This window comes from Nelumbo lutea, chromosome 1 (assembly GCF_056320005.1).
Source record: "Nelumbo lutea isolate HS-2025 chromosome 1, American lotus-T2T, whole genome shotgun sequence".
NCBI classification, from domain to species: Eukaryota; Viridiplantae; Streptophyta; class Magnoliopsida; order Proteales; family Nelumbonaceae; genus Nelumbo; species Nelumbo lutea.
The window spans coordinates 186,264,151-186,281,835 of record NC_142684.1 but is presented as its reverse complement, the minus strand read 5'-3'; the positions used below and the strand labels follow the sequence as shown (position 1 = coordinate 186,281,835).

The window sequence follows — 17,685 nt, the reverse complement described above, 5'->3', positions numbered from 1 at the left end:
CAACTCAAGCTAAGTAATTACAGCTCTTTAAAAAATAAAAACTAATGGGCCCAAGGCCCAACAACATCTTAATTTAAAAGAAAATAAACTAAACACAAGTCGGCCCACTCAACACTCCCCCTCAAGTTGGGAGTAGATGTCATACATCCCCAACTTGCGTAGATCATGCTCCAGCTTATTCTTTGCAACGCCTTTTGTGAGGACATCAGCAAGCTACAGATCAGAAGAAATGTATGGAAGACAAACTTCTCCAAAAGTTACCCTTTCTTTGATAAAATGTCTATCTACTTCAATGTGCTTAGTTCGGTCATGCTAGACTGGATTATGAGCAATATTAATTGTTGCCTGATTATCGTAGTATAGCATCATAGGTTCTTCTGCCTGACCACCGATTTCTTCCAACAGAGAATGGATCCAGAGAAGTTCTGAAAGTCCATGTGCCATGGCCCTATATTCGACTTCTACACTTGATCTTGCTACAACTGTTTGTTTTTCACTCTTCCATGAGACTAGGTTACCCCCAACTAGGGTGCACACTCCTAAAGTTGATCTTCTGTCATCGAGGCATCCTGCCCAATCTGCATCTGTATAGGTCTCTAGCTTGAGCTGTCCATGATCAGTAAACAATATGCCTCTGCCTGGATGTCCCTTCAGATAAGCAAGGATCCTGTCAACTGCCTTCCAGTGCTGGTCTCATGGAGCATGCATGTATTGGCTCACTACACTTACTGCATAGGAGATGTTCGGTCTTGTCATGCACAAGTATAGTAGCCGACCCACAAGTCTTTGGTACCTCCCAAGGTCCTTTACTGGTTCACCTTCTGATGCACTGATTCTATAGTTCTGATCAATGGGGGTGCTAGCTGCCTTTGTTCCAAGTTTCCTTGTTTCCTGGAGAAGGTTCAAGGCATACTTCCTTTGAGAGATAAAAATTCCATGTTTCGATCTTCCAACTTCAATGCATAAGAAGTATCTCAGTTGTCCAAGGTCCTTAATCTCAAATTCCTTATGCAGGTTCCTCTTCAGACTATCAATCACACTCAGATCATTCCCAGTGACAACAATATCATCCACATAAACAATTAGGATTGACACCAATGATTCCCTACGCTTCACAAACAAGGTGTGATCAGATTGAGTTTGAGTGTAGCCAAAAACAATCAGGGCCTTTCTGAATCTGTCGAACCATGCTCTGGGGGATTGTTTCAAGCCATATAGTGACTTCTTCGGCTTGCATACCTTTCCCTCTTTAGCATTATCATAAAAACTAGCTGGAAGATCCATATACACCTCTTCTTGTAGATCCCCATTTAGGAAAGCATTCTTCACATCCAGTTGAAACAAGGGCCAAGAGTATGAGGCAGCAAGAGAAAGAAGTATCCAAACAGAGGTCATCTTTGTGACAGGTGCAAAGGTCTCTAGATAATCAATGCCATAGGTCTGTGTGTATCCTTTTGCAACAAGTCTTGCCTTGCACCTCTCTATGCTTCCATCTGCCTTATACTTTACTGTGTAAACCCATCTGCATCCAACTGCCTCTTTGCCTTCTGGTAGGTCCACAATCTCCCATGTCTGATTCTTAATCAAAGCTTCCATCTCTTCTTACATAGCTGCCTTCCACTCAGGTTTGGAGAGAACCTCACTAACACCCTTGAGTATAAACACAGAATCAAGAGAAGAGAGAAAAACACAGTAGGAAGGAGAAAGTCCACTGTAGGATAAGTATTGTGATATGCAATGAGCAGTGCACTTCCTCTTCCCTTTTCTAAGAGTAATAGGGAGATCAAGGTTATCTGTAATAGTGTTAGTGGGACCAATGGGAACTGAAATAGTAGAGGGATCAAGAGGGATATCTGGATCTGTATCAGCCGAATCTGGAGTCTCCAAGGGATCGACATGAAGTGGTGTGAGTTCTGCCGTAGTGAAATCAACCTCCTTATGAAGTCTCTGCCGTGAGTAATACTGTGAGACGAAACGCAAAGGGGGTGGCAAGGTAGGTGACATCGGATGGTTGTCAAGCACGGTAGTAGACATAGGAACTGGAATTGGGAGAATGATAGACTGCTGACTTACTTCCCCAAAACACTCCCCCTGAGAAGGATTCCTTGAGAAGAAGTATGTAGATTCAAAAAAGGTGATGTCCATAGTAACAAACTGGTTCCCAAAGACTGGATCATAGCAGCGGTACCCTTTCTGATTCTCTGCATATCCAAGGAAGACACATTTCTTTGCCTTGGGATCAAGCTTCGAACGGTAAGGACCAAGAATATGCACAAAGCAAACACACCCAAACACCCTTAGGGGAATATAAAACATCTCCCCCTGAGGAAAAAGAAGGCTGAATGGAGTGCTGAATCCAAGTATACGAGAAGGCATCCTGTTAATCAGATATACTGCCGTAAGAACAGCATCACCCCAAAACCGAACAGAAATTGTCGCTGTGATCATCATGCTTCTTGTCGTCTCAACAATGTGTCTGTTATTTCTCTCTGCAACCCCATTCTGCTGTGGATTGTAGGAGCAGCTACTCTAATGGACAACACCATACTCCAACAAATATGAAGTAAGATGTCTCTCAAAATATTCTCTAGCATTGTCAGATCTGAACATCTTGATTCTAGTTCCAAACTGTGTTAATACCATCTGATGGAATTGCCTCACCAAGGATGGTACCTCATCAGGTGATTTCATCAAGTAAATCCAAGAATATCGAGAGAAATCATCCACAAACAGAAGAAAATAGTGATAGCCGCCCATAAAGGGAACATGATAAGGGCCCCACACATCCGAATGAATAACATCAAAAAGAGAATACATCTTTTATTACTCGGTTTAAAAGAATGTCTACAATGCTTCCCAAGTTCACAACCTTCACACTTTAACCTTGACAGACTCACAGACTCAAACAGTTTTGGAAACAAAGAACTTGAAGAAGAAAAAGGCAAATGACCCAGACGATTATGCCAAAGTATAATCCGATCCACAAGTTTTGACTCATTGTCCTTGCAAACATGATGACTTTGGTGAATTGGAAGAGTATCCAAGAGGGAGATTCCATTCACTTCACGACCACTCTCAATCGTCCTCTTTCCTGCAAAATACAATGTCCAGGAGAAAAAATTACTGAGCAGTTCAGATTCTTAGTCAAACTACTAACAGATAACAAGTTGGTGCTCAATTTAGGAACGTGGAGGACAGAGGGTAAACAAATGGAATCATTAATCTTGACAGATCCCTTCCCAGCAATAGGAACATGGGATCCATCAGCTGTGGAGACCCTATCTCTGCCAGGACTGAGCTGGTAAGAGGAGAAAATGGTGGAGCAATGGGTCATGTGCTCTAAGGCTCCAGAGTCTATAATCCAAGGAGATCTCACCTTACCTGAAGCAGAAACATAGTTTGTAGTGACATGTGGACTACCTGTGTGGGCAAGGGAGGTAGAGTGAGTTTCACCTGTGCTACATGTACCTTGTTGTCCGATTGTGGCTGAATTGGAACTAGCTGTATCCCTCTGATTCAGAAGTAACCCAAACCTCTCAAGCTCGGCCCTTACTGCAGTAGCTGCAACAGACTCCAAGGCAGCTGTAGTAGGGGGGGCCGGAGTGTCACCAGTAACTGCCATATGTGCATTTCCTCTCTTATTCTTCAAGCTAGTCAGCACAAGATGTGGGTGAAGCTTCCAGTAAGTATCTCTTGTATGCTTTGGTTTCTTACAGTAGTCACAGACTAAGTCCCTTTTGTCTTCCTTCTTGTTCTCATTGCCATTCTGTTTAGGTTTCACAGCACTTACCATAGCAGACTGATCAGACATGAGATTCTTCATCATTACATCCCTCCTGCACTCTTCTCTTGAGACGAATGCATATGCTTGGGAGAGAGTGACACTGTCCCTGGAAAGAAGATGTCGTGCAATGTCATACTCAGGGTTAAGAATAGCAAGGAATTCGAACACCCTGTACTTCTCTAAGTGTTTTTGATAGGTAGCTGCATCCTTGGTGGTTTCCCAAGCAAAGGTCTCTAGATGGTCAATCTCCTGCCACAGGGTCTTAAGGACTGAAAAATAAACTGCAACAAATCTATCTCCCTGCCTAGTAGCAATAATCTAATTCCTCAATTGATAAGCCCTAACAACATTCTCCTTCTGTGAATAGGTCTCTGCAACCCCATCCATATCTCCTTAGCAGTGTTTGCCCATAAAAAGTTTTTACTTATATGTGGCAACATAGAATTACACAACCATGTCATTACTATATAATTTTCTTGCACCCACCGGGAGTTGTCAGTTTTGGGTTTTACCTCTTCACCAATAATATACCCCAATTTTCCACGAGCCCCAATGGCCATCTTTGCAGATTGGGACCATTCTAAGTAATTTGTACCATCCAACCTAACTGTAGTAATGGTTCCGGCTCCGAAGGGGTCTCCAGCACCTCCTCCTACTGGTCCCATTTCATTCCCGAGCTTATATTCAACTCTGTGTCCCTCCATGTGTCTCAAAGAGGTCCAGAAAACAGCTAAAAAATGCAACAAGAATAAATAGAATACCTTCTGGAACCAACGACACTCCTTTGGTGTCCTGGACTTTCTCCCCACGAAAGATTCCTTTTCGATGGAATGGGGAGAAGAGAGAGAAGAAGCAACCGCCCTCTCTGGAGGCCTCCAAACTACATGGAACTTGAATCGCCCCTTACAAAAAACCCAGAGGAACCCTAGAAAAATAGGGCGCCACTACCTAGGTCAAAATTGAAGAGTCCAACAAAATCAAGACTCTTCCCCTTTCTCCAGATTTTCCCGATTCTAATGAGAAACCCTAGACCAGCTACAGGGCATACAAATCCATCAAGAAAATCCAAAAAGTGGGCTTACTTGAAAGCTTCGATCAGCCTCTTAAAACTCCATGCAGTCGGTCAATCTAGGGCCGCAGGAATAAATCTCTTCAAGACCCTTCAACCTGCTCTGCTACCAAGTAGAAAACCTTATGTGCTGATTTCAGCCAAGCTTCTTGTGAAAGGGAGAGTAGAAAGTTGGGGATTTCAGCAAGAGAGGAAAGGGGAGAAAAGAGAAGGTCGACTAGGATAGATTGACATAACCCTAGCCGCCAGCCCCTCATTCTATTTATAATTAACTTAAGTATGAGATATTACAAGGATGCCCTTAATAGGGCGGCAACTCAAGCTAAGTAATTACAACTCTTTAAAAAATAAAAACTAATGGACCCAAGGCCCAACATCATCTTAATTTAAAAGAAAATAAACTAAACACAAGTCGGCCCACTCAACACATTGCACATAATCCTGTTCAACATGACAGAACTAAGTACATTGAGGTTGATAGGCATTTCATAAGAGAAAGAGTCTCTTCAGGAGAAGTTTGTTTACCATTCATCACATCAGAAGAGCAACTGGCTGATATCTTGACCAAGGGAGTTCCAAGGGGGAAATTGACACACTATATAAGCAAGCTGGGCATGATTGACATCTATGCTCAGCTTGAGGGGGAATGTAAAGAGACTGGGCCGAATGGGCCCTAACAGCCTCTCTTGTAATATCTTTTATTTTATGTTGATGGGCCACACTTAATGGGTTTGTTATTTATTCTTGTTTTATTTTTCTTTATGTAACTGTCAAGCTGGCTGCCCACTTAAGGGCATTCTTGTCATCATCAAATTTTTAGATCTTAATAAAATAGGGTTAGAGGAGAATGGAGAATAATTCGACTCCTCTTACCTCTTCTCTTCACCATCTTCTTCTCTTGTATAGTTATTCGGACATGTTTTATTTTGCTAATCACTAAGTTTAATCTTGATATTAAAAGACTGATTTACATCTTTTACTATTTCAAAAGAAACATGACGTAACCAACTATGCCACAAAAAACTTGACTCTTATTTGATTGACTATATAACTCTGAGAGACCAACTTTGTTGTCGAGAATGTGGAGACCATTAACTAGGCTCCCTCTACCAATCGTCCTCCCAGATGTTAGATCCTAAAAAAGACATGAACTAGGAAAAAATGTTACACTACAATTTAAAGAGTTTGTAATACTACTGATTGAAAGCAAATTTATAGGAAGTTGAGGGACATGCAATACATAATTCAGGTTAAGGCCATAGGAAAGAGATTGATCCTTGGCCTGCAATGGAGAAGAATGATCCATCTGCAAACCTCACTTTATCCCTTCCTGACAAAAAGGCTATAAGTTTGAAACAAATTTGGCTTGCCGACCATGTGGTTAGAGGCCCCTGAATCAATGATCCAAGGGGAGTCAATGGTAGTGGTGACATGGAATGCAGAAGCTGCATTACTTGATGTAGACGCAAATGAAGTAGGAGTACCAGTAACTGAACTATCCATCTGTTGCAAAGCCCTACCATATGACTCCAAGTGATCTCTGAAGGAATTCATGACATCTTCCTTGGGGTCAAAACTAGTAAAGTGGTCCTGAGTAATACCAACAAACTGACTATCTTGGGTTACCACATGTGTTGCATTATGTGTTGTATTCGGCTTCTTCTAACCTTGTACTGTACCATGTTCTTGGTTCTTCACTGCCCACTTGGGCTTCCCATGAATCTCCCAACATGTCTCACGTGTATGTCTTGAGCGCCAACAATGGGTACAAAACAACTTGTCTTTATCATCAGCCTTCTTGGAGTCACTTTTCTTTCCATTATTATTACTACCTATTGCAGCCAATGCTACCTGTTGCTCCCCCTCAGTTGTAACCATCACACTCCGCCTACTTTCCTCAGATTGAACGAGGGCATACACCTCTTAAACCGAAAGCAACTCTTTACTTCCTAAGATATGACTCTCAGGGGTTCATAAGTAGGGTTTAGACCCAACAAGAATGTAAAAACCCACTGCTGAGAAACCAGCTTCTTATAGGCCTTAGCATCATCATCATCATGTTTCCATTCTATAGCCTGATAGTGATTCAAATCTTTCCACACTAAAGTAAGGGTTGGATAATAGGCAGACAAACTATGATTCCCCTGTTTACAAGTTGATGATTCAGCTTGCAACTGGTCTGGTTCAGGGTTTCAAGAAAATCCACACTGCATGTACCTCAGGTCTCACCCTGGCAATTGAGACAGGCCACCCAACCAACTTGGCGACACATCAGTGTCAGCCTTGGCAGCATAAATCTCCCCATAATAACACGAGGCTCATATGTGTCCAATTTAAGGGTATTACACAGAAATACACCATAATAACATGAATCAAATATGTACTTTATTCATTTACATTAAATGTCATAATGTACATCATTCTGATTGGAGCTAAGGGCATACATTGTCTAACATCTCCCTCTATCTTATTCGTGACACTTTTTTTCTCTTTTGTTTTCTACCTTTTTTAAATCAGAAAACAACTATTTGTTTGTTTAATTTATTCAAGTGTTGCGAATCTCATCATAAAATTTTTGGAAAATGGTAAACAATTCACTCCTTTCTTTCATTAAATAGAGTCACATCATCCTTAAATGAACCAAAGAAAATGGTAAACAATTCACTCCTTTCTTTCATTAAACAAAATATCTATATGATATTACTTTATAAAGACCCCAAACATCTGAATGAACAAAAGAAAAAAGAACTCAACACACGGTTATCAACCCGATGACTAAAGGGAACACGATGAGGTTTCCCCAATTGACACGACTCACAATCTAAAACAGAAAGTTGACTCAACGAAAGAACCAAAGACTTCACAACTTTCAGTGAAGGATGACTGAATCGGCAGCCACTGGAGAGGAGAGAGAGATGACTGAAGAGCTCTTGATGTTCTTCCACCACCGTCAAGATAATACAATCCACCAGCCTCATGCCCTCCACCAATCTTCATCTCCATCTTGAGATCCTGAAAAACACACGAAGAAGGGTAAAAGGTAACAGAGCAATTGAGTGACTTGGTCAACTTACTACCAGACATAAGGTTAAACGGAAATTTAGGAACATACAAAACTAAGAATAAAGGAAAGGGGGCATGTTAACATTGCCAACACTACAAATGGAGGATGTGGAGCCATTAGCAAGGGTAACAGATTGTGATGTTGAGCAATGAGAGAGGGAAAAAAAACACACATGGAGTTCCAGTCATGTGATCGGAGGCTCTAGAGTCAATAATCCAAGGATTGGGTGTGGATGCCAAACAAGCCATACCTGAGTGTGCGAGAGTAGCCGTGTTCTATTGAGATGTTGATTGGACAAACCTTTCATACTCATCACAGGGGACACTCATCATCTCTTTCCCGTGAACATTTGTGGATGTAGGAAGTATTTGATCAGTTGAACGACTCTACTGTCTGAAGCTGTTGTCACTAGTCATTGCGTGATTGGCCCAAGTTGAGGGTGGACCATGCAAGTCATAGCAATAATTAATGATATGTCCATCCATACCACAGTGAGTACACCTCGAACCCGAACCGCGTCCTCTACCACAGGCTCCCCCTAAATCTCTACCTCCAGTACGACCACCACCACCACAGTTATATGTAGGTCCACCACCACTACTCCGGCCATATACCGGACCACTGCTACCACTACGGCCAAACTGAGCTCTCCAAGCTCCACCTCTAACACCACGACCCTCGATATTGCAAAGGCTAATCTATTGGAAACATTAGAGTTCTCAGTAGATTCAATGGAAATCCTCCAAAGTCGAGCAAAACCTTTTCTAAGGAAGGGAGAGTTGACCCTCCTAGTAGAGCCCACATTGGTTCATACTCAGATTTCAGCCCCACTAAAAATCAAGTCACATCAAGTTGTTCTCTCTGTTGTTGCTGAATTTTGACATCAGAGGTGAGGGGGTGATAAACATTCAACTCGTTACAAATGTTTCTCATACTAGCATAGTACTCCTCAAGACTTTGATTGCCCTGTTGCAGATTAAAGTATTCCTGATACAGCTAATATACTCTGGTTGTATTATCTTGACCAGAATACAACTTTTTAGCATGGTCCCACACATCATTGGTAGTGTCAAGAAACATGAAATTTACATTAATCTTGGGTTCCATACTGTTCCATAACCACGTGATAATCTGTGCATCCTCTTGTTCCCAGTCATCATACTCATGAGAATTACTGGAGGGTTTTTCCTCCCTTATGTGTTTCACCTTCTTCTTTGCCTTAAGAAAACTTCTACAAATTTAGCCCAAGGTACATAATTTTCTCCATTCAATTTAATGGAGGTCATTTGAACATTCAGGTAGTTAGTAGGTATCATCACATTAGACTTGCTACCACTTCTGTCTCCCATTGCTAAATTTTGTTATTGCTGAATTCGGCACACTGCACACTAGACCACACCACACACTGATCACACTGATTTTAGCACTTGTTATTTTTGAAGATTGCACTCTTTACACCACAAACCCTATCCCACGTCTACCTGAAAACTCACCAACTATATGAGGACCACTCCCTCTTCGAATCACACTGAAAATAGCATAAATCCTAGCACCCTATAGTCTGAAATCCCACCATACGATCTGAAACATACTTCTTAATTGATTCACAACAAAAACATTGCAGAGAAATCTCTACCTCATCACCTGAAAATCAAACCACACAAAACATCCACTGCACCACATGAATCGGCCATCTTCTCTTAATCGATTAGGGGAGGGCTTCTTAGAAACCACAGCAACCGACCATGAACAGCACACCTAGAGGCATAGAAACCTCCAAGGGAAGAGGGAGACCACACCTTTTCAGCCCTTTCCCTTATCTCCAACCGATGGCAAAGAAACCAAAAGAAAATCCTAGACTTGGTGCATAGAAAACAGAAATCTGGGTAGATCCGAGTTGCTTAGTTGAGCTCTAATACCATATTATGATTCGGCCTGCCCTTGAGTTCTGTTAGTCTGATAACGGCCAAGAAGAAAGAAGAAAGAAAGAGAGAGAGAAAGGAGAAGAAAAGTCTGGTTCAAATGAGAGAAAAATTACCTCCCATTCGGCCATATGTGTTTTATATTACTAACATTATGAAAAAGACACATGTGCCCCTACTTAAGTGAGGGACACTAGTTCTAACATAATATTACACATCAGCAACCTCAACATAAGTATAAAGACAGAAATACCCCTACATACTTGACATTAACAGTGTGGAAGACAATCCCAACAGTTGTACTCTGGTCCATTTGGACTGAAAGGAATAACAGAATAATCTGTAACAAAAAGAAAAGTCCAGATCAAATTGTGCAGCATGCAATCAGTACATTGGTTTCTTGTGCTGTTGTTAATCAAGTATTTAACCATGTAAATGTATTCCAGCAACTCAGGACTGAATCCCTTTGGTGTTTGTAGCTCTTGTTATTTTCTGGCCAGTCCCTTTGTGGACTATGTCTGTAGCTTCTTTCAATATTCAATAAAACTACTTTACCTTTTCAAAAAAAAAAAATGCCAAAGCCAAACCTGACAATGGTCATCCGTCAACAGTTGGTTGGAGCGTATTATCTTATGAAGATCAGTGTCCATTAATTCATAAACAATGAATACATCATTGAAGTTCTCTTTCCGTGGAGGTCGTATGATATCCTTGATGGCAATAACCTGGATTGATAAAGAACAAAGTAGTTAGGCCTTTGTCATGATAAAAAACAAGCAAGAAACATCATAGAATTTCCACCAATCAAGTCTCCTGGCTTTCCCAACCATAGTTTTCAGGGTGCCAAAGCAAGTCTATGCAACAGGAGGGTGCCTAGGCAATGGATTTTTTAAGTAAATGACTTCTATCCTAGAATAGTTCCCAAGGTTCCATAACCAAATTTCCTTAATAGTTATCCATAATTTTCATAATAAAAGTATGAACTTCATAATAAAGTATAGAAAATCAACATATTTATGAAAAGAAAAATAAGAAAGAAAAGAATTTTCAAAAAAAATATATGGGTATTTTTGTTATAGTTAAATAAGAAGAAGATTAGACAAAATTTCAAGTTCTTCTTTACTTATTGGTTTAGGTTTTGAAGTCTTTGAGGGTTCAATACAGCATTTAACAATGTTTGTGTTGATTAAATCCAAACAAATAAGAAAGTAATAAAAATAAATTAGTATATAAACACACAAAATGAATATTTTAGTTTATTCATGTTTACTTTATAAATTAATCTCAAAAAGAATATAAAAATATTTTATAACAAAATGTACAAAATTGCTTGGCGATTAGGTGAGGTGAGCCTCCAAGGGTGCCTTGTTGCCTAGGCATCACCTAGGTGCCTGCCTAGGCATCGCCTTGACAACTATGTTCCCAACAACTCTCCTAGGTAGGGACTAGACCTGTTCATGGGTCGGGCCGGGCCTAGTTTGGGCCGGGCTTTCACTCTGTATTAATAGATTTTTTTAAGGCCTAAGCCCAAGCCCGGCCCGACCACCAGGCCAAAAACTTGGGCCCAAGCCCGGCCCTCATAAAAAGGCCGAAGCCCGGGCATAGGGCCGAGCCCGAAATTTAGCCCATACTATTACTATTACTACTGCTGAAGCGACTGAATAGAGAGAAATTATAAAGAATAAAAAATATATATTAAATTATAAATATATATTTTAATAAATATTATATTATTTATATATTTTATATAATATATAAAATACATATTATATATTTTATAAAATATATAATGCTGAGTCGGGCTGAGCCTGGCTTGAAACACAGTTGGGCTTACTGTGTTAGGCCCGAGGTCAGGCCTACAAGCCTAATTACATGACCAAGCCCGATCGGGGTGCAGGCCGGGCCGGGCTGGGCCATCGGGCTACCCGACCCATGAACAGGTCTAGTAGGGACCATATTGGGAGGCTAATCTTAAGAAAGAGATTCAAAATCAACAGAGCTCCTGTGGTTTGTGATATGGTCCTCAATGAAGACAAGGTTACATAAATATGTTCTCTTATAGATAATAAAAGTCAATGTTTGAAACTGAGCATCCAACATAAAAAATATGTGGAACTGCAAAAGATTAGACTAATCTAAGTTTTGATAATATAGATGGCATACATATATAATAGGGATGTAGTATGTATTGGTTGTGAGGTAATTCCATATACTTCATTGATCTACTGTTTTAAACATAGAACCAGATCAGATCGAAGGGGTGCAAGGGGAAGGGAGCAATTTTTTTTTTTTTTCATGTTTTGAAAACTTGTATTTATATATGATTTACTACAATCTGCCCCTCAAATATCTTTTCCTAGCTTTCCACCTGTACAAAACCACAATCATGTCTTGCAAAAAAATGCCTTGAAAAAAAGCCCACAAGAAAATTTCTCTAACAAGTTAGGACAACTGGTTAAGATTTATCATGAATCTCATTATATATTGCAGCAACAGCAGCAGGTTTTGATTGTAAAATCTAGAGAAGTCCCCCTAGGGACAAGTATAATACCCCTGTTAGTGTCAAGTATGTAGGGGTATTTTTGTCTTTATGCTTATGTTGAGGTTGCTAATGTGTAAGATTATGTTAGAACTAGTGTCCCTCACTTAAGTAGGTGTCTTTTCCATTATGTTAGTAATATAAAACACATCTAACCCAATGAGAGAAGCAATCTTTTCTCTCATTTGAACCAGAACTCTCTCCCTTTCTTCTCTTCTTTTCTTCTTCCTTCTCTCTCTCTTTCTTTCTTCTTCTTCTTCTCTCTTCTTGACTGTTATCAGACTAACAAGACTCAAGGGCAGGCCGAATCATAATATGGTATCAGATCTCAACTAAGCAACTCGGATGAATTCTCGGACTATCCCAACGTACCTAGGTTTTGACCCCCGCTAAGGATCTCACTGATTGGAATATCAAAGACATCCCAATCCGACACCTAGTGCAGTATTATAATTGAGTTTAGGGGTCAGGTGTAACATTCCAATTTTGCCCATCTATCTCCAAGGTCCAGGGCAATACTAAAATTTGGTTCGGTTCAAGGTTTCAAGAAAACCCACACTACATGTACCTCAGGTCTCACCCAGGCAGTTGAGACAAGCCATCCCAACTAACTTGGCGACACGTTAGTGTCAACCTTGGCAGGATAAATCTCCCCAGATCTATCCAACGGCTGTGAAGATTCTAAACTAACACGAGTCTCATACGTGTCCAGTTTAAGGGTATTACACAGAAACACACCACAATAACATTAATCAAATATGTACTTTATTCATCTACAATAAATGTCATAATGTACATGCTGATTGGAGCTAAGGGCATCATGGTTTCAAATGTCACTAATGTCGCCCGACATATATCGATGTCGAGGCTCACCAACATGAAAATGGATGGTAATATAAAAATTACATTATGTCAGTCAAAATTTCCTATATTTTGGAAATGTTGACCAAATCGGTCCAAATAACCAAAAAAATACAGTTTTTCCTATTATGTCCACAAGATGTCGACTAATGTACATTAAAAATATAATATATTAGTATATTATATTAATATAATACAATATATTAATATAGATTATTCCATTAATATTTCTATTTAATAGTTCAAGTAAAATATTTATAAAAAGAACTAACAAAATATAAAAACAAAAGTATAAATTAATTACTTTATAATATAAAACATAAAATATTTTTCAAGTAATAAAATATTAACTAGTTAGTATTTTTTAAAATATTTATTAAAATCAGAAATTGTTTATTAAATTTTAAAATAAACCATATTCTACATTTAATATAAAAAATCAGAATAAATTTAATAAATTTTATGCTAAATTATAATTTATTATAAATTTAGTATTAAAAATATAATAAATTCATTAAGTTTTATAAGAAATCAGAATTTATCATAATCTTAATGCTACAAAAAGGAGAATCAGTTTATTAAATTTATAATAAAACATAATGTATTATAACTTTAATATTTAAAAAATCATAATGAATGTATTTCTATTTACTAGTATGAAATAAATATATTAGAATTTATAATAAATCAGAACTAAAAATAAGAAAACAAAATATCAGATAACCTTGTAAAAACATCAAAATGCATAATAAATAAGTAAATCATCATTTACTAATTTGTTATTGATCTTAATTTCTTAGCTTTATATAATGGTTGGGAATAAGATAGTAGTCTAGAAATATGTACTAATGCTTCTATTATTTTACAAAATATTTTTGCATATTTCCACATATTTCATAATATTTCCACAATGTCTCTAATTTTTACAATATTTCCCCTTGAAATTTCCAACATATGTCCTATATTTTGGTAAGAGATATTTCCATCAACATATGGACATTTTAAACCTCAAAGGGCATACACTGTCTAACAGCTCCCACTTGCACTTAGGTTCAATCGGGTACAAGCCAGAGTCTCATACTTTCCACGTGTTTCTCAAACACTTTCTGTGTTAATGGCTTAATCAATGGGTCTGCAACATTTTCCGTTGATGCTACCTTCTAAATCTGGACATCCCCTCCTCCAACTATCTCCCACAATATGTAGTACTTCCTATCGATGTGCTTTGACTTCGAGTGGACTCGTGGCTCCTTAGCATTTGCAATGGCTCCAGTGTTGTCACACAACAGTGGAATGGGTGATGTGTCGAACGGGATGACTCTTAATTCCTGAATGATCTTTTTCATCCAGACGACTTCCTTGGCAGCTTCATTTGCGGCAATGTACTCGACCTCGGTTGTGAAATTTACAATGGACCCTTGTTTGTTGTTTTTCCAGCTAACTGCACAGGACCCCATCGTAAAGATGTATCCAGATGTAGACATTCTATCATCTGATCTGCGTTTGACTGAAAATCAACATCGGTATACCCAAGGATCTGTAGTGAACTACCATCGAATACCAGACAAAACTCTTTTGACTTTTGAAGGTATTTCAATATGTTTTTCATAGCAATCCAATTCTCTTGTCCTGGGTTAGATTGGTATCTACTTATCATATTCACGGCCTGAGCAATGTCTAGCCAAGTGCATAGCATGGCATACCTGATGCTCCCTACGGCAGAGGCATAGGGAACTTCATGCCCTCAATCTCCTCAGGTGTCTTGGGAGACATTCCCTTGGAGAGAGTGACTCCATGCTTGAAAGGAACATTTCCTTTCTTGGAGTTCTCCATACTATATTTCTTGATTATTTTGTCAATGTAAGTAGACTAGGATAATCCTATTATCCTCTTCGATCTATCTCTATAGAGTCGAAGTCCCAAGATATAAGAGGCTTCTCCAAGATCTTTCATGGAGAATTGTTGTGAAAGCCACACTTTCACCGTAGTCAACATTCCTACATCATCCCCAATGAATAAAATTTCGTGTACATATAGAACCAAGAGAATAACCTTATCCCCGCTGGTCTTCCTGTAAACACAGGGTTCATCCGGATTCTATTCAAAGTCAAACTGTTTGACGGCAAAGTCAAATCGGATGTTCCAACTCCTAGAAGCTTGCTTAAGTCCATATATGAATCGATTAAGTTTACATACCATGTGTTCTTGACCTACAGCTATGAACCCTTGCGGTTGGTGCATATAAATATGTTCAGTAAGATCTCCATTCAGGAACGCGGTTTTGACATCCATTTGCCAAATCTCGTACTCACGGTATGTTGCTATAGCTAGAAGGACCCTAATGGATTTAAGCATGGCCACGGGCAAAAAGGTTTCCTCATAGTCGATTCCCTCTTTTTGAGTGTACCCTTTCGCCACAAGATGAGCCTTGTAGGTCTCAACCTTACAATCGAGGCCCTTCTTCCTCTTATAGATCCATTTGCAACCAATTGCTTTTACCCCAGGGGGCAGATCTACTAGAGTCTAGACTTCATTGGTCTCCATTGAGTCCATCTTAGCTCCCATGGCATCTACCCACTTCAAGGAATCTATGTCCAATATAGCTTCCGTATAAATCACGGGATCCTCCTCACTTGTCGTGGCTTCCACCAAGTAACTTTCTTGGTCATAGTCGTAACAAATTGGAGGCCTGGAAACCCGGGTAGATCTTTTAGGTTGGTTATTATCTGGAGCTTGTGGGACATCTCCCACTACCCCTAAGCTCTCCTCATCAAGAACAACTTCCTAACGATGATTGTTCAGGATGTAATCTTCCTCCAAGAAATAGGCATTTCGACTACAGAACACTTTATGTTCTCCTAGGTCAGAATATATACCTGATAGAGCCTTTGGGATAACCTACAAATAGGCAACGGCTGGTTTTAGATTCCAATTTGTCAGCACTTGTTCTTTTAACATGTGCCAGACAACCCCAAATCTTCAAGTGTCTCACACTTGGTTTCTTGTCGGTCCAAAGCTCATAAGGAGTCTTCGGAACGGATTTGGTTGGAACCCTGTTCAGCACGTATATCGCAATCTCTAATGCGTATTCCCAAAAGGATGTAAGTAATTCCGAGTGGACGAGAAGTGGTCTGACCATATCCAATAAAGTCTAGTTCCTCCTTTCTAACACACCATTTAACTATGGCGTAGTAGGAGGAGCCAATTGTGATACTATCCCATTTTCCTTTAAGTAGTCCATGATTTCGTCAGAGAGATTCGCCTCCTCGATCTGATCGAAGGGCCTTAATGTGTCTCCCTAACTGTTTCTCTACCTCATGTCTAAACTCTTTGAACTTTTCAAAGGATTCAAACTTATGTCTCATTAAGTACACGTAACCATACCGTGAATGATCATCGGTAAATGTTATGAAATAAACGTGTTGGTTACGTGTCCTAACATTCATGGGACCACATACATCAATATGTATAAGGTCAAGCGTGCATGTTGATCTTTCAGGCTTACCAGTGAATGGCGGTTTCGTCATCTTACCCTGAAGGCAAGGTTCACAGGTTGGAAGATCTTCTATAATTAGAAAATCCAAAGGACCATCCTTTACCAATCTTGTGATACGATCTACGTTAATGTGGCTAAGTCGGTAATGCCACAGGCATGTAGGATTAACTGTATCACGGGTTCTTTTCTTAGGGATATTATCCGACGTAGTTTCAGTTATATTTGTTTCCAGATAAGGATGGAAAACATGGAGACCATTCCCAAGTTCTCCATATGCGAGGAATTTGTTATTCCTTTTAATAGTAATCACATTGCTAAAAAGAACAGAATAACCATCCGCACACAGTTTTGAAACCGAAATCAAATTTCTTCTCAAATTGGGTACATAAGACAATCTTTTAATGTAATAATCCCTTCTCTGAAATACAATTCTACAGTTCCTATGGTTGTAGCTGCAACATTTGCAGAAGTCCCCAAATAAAGAATCACTTCTCCGTCACTCAATCTTCTACTTGTCCCAAACCCCTGCAATGTATTACATGCATGAGTAGAAGCCCCAGAGTCAATACACCAGGAAGCAGTAGTGACCAACATATTGGTCTCTATGACAAAGGATTCGAAATTACCTTGTTTCTTGGTCTCTAGGTACTGAGGAAAACTCCTCTTCCAATGGTTGGTCTGCTTGCAGAAGTAACAAGCATCCGATGCCTTGTCTTTCTTCTGCTTTTTAAGCTTTGCTAGTTTTCTTCTGAGGTTTCTTGCCGATTTTCCACCTTCAACAAGCATGGCTATGTGTTCATCCTTTTTTATCAGTTATTTGGCTCTCTACAACATATTATTGAGTTCCTGAAAGCTAACATTTACTTGTTCATATTATAGTTCATTACTACTGATTGAAAGAATGAGGCAAAGAGTTCAGAATGGCATCAACTTTGGTGACATGATCTAGC

At 39.4% G+C, this 17,685-nt stretch overlaps 1 protein-coding gene across 3 annotated transcripts in view; it reads right to left on the bottom strand.

The window, feature by feature from the left end:
• Positions 1 to 17,685, bottom strand: part of LOC148879830 (mitogen-activated protein kinase homolog MMK2-like) — a 41,819-nt gene that overhangs the window by 8,306 nt on the left and 15,828 nt on the right. For 2 of the 3 annotated variants that reach the window (XM_088961541.1, XM_088961540.1), the window contains one exon: positions 10,427 to 10,564. The exons of the other annotated variant lie outside the window; for it this stretch is intronic. In XM_088961541.1, the coding sequence (XP_088817667.1) occupies positions 10,427 to 10,564 (138 nt within the window). The remainder of the gene's footprint in view (positions 1 to 10,426; positions 10,565 to 17,685) is intronic. 3 annotated transcript variants of the gene reach the window in all.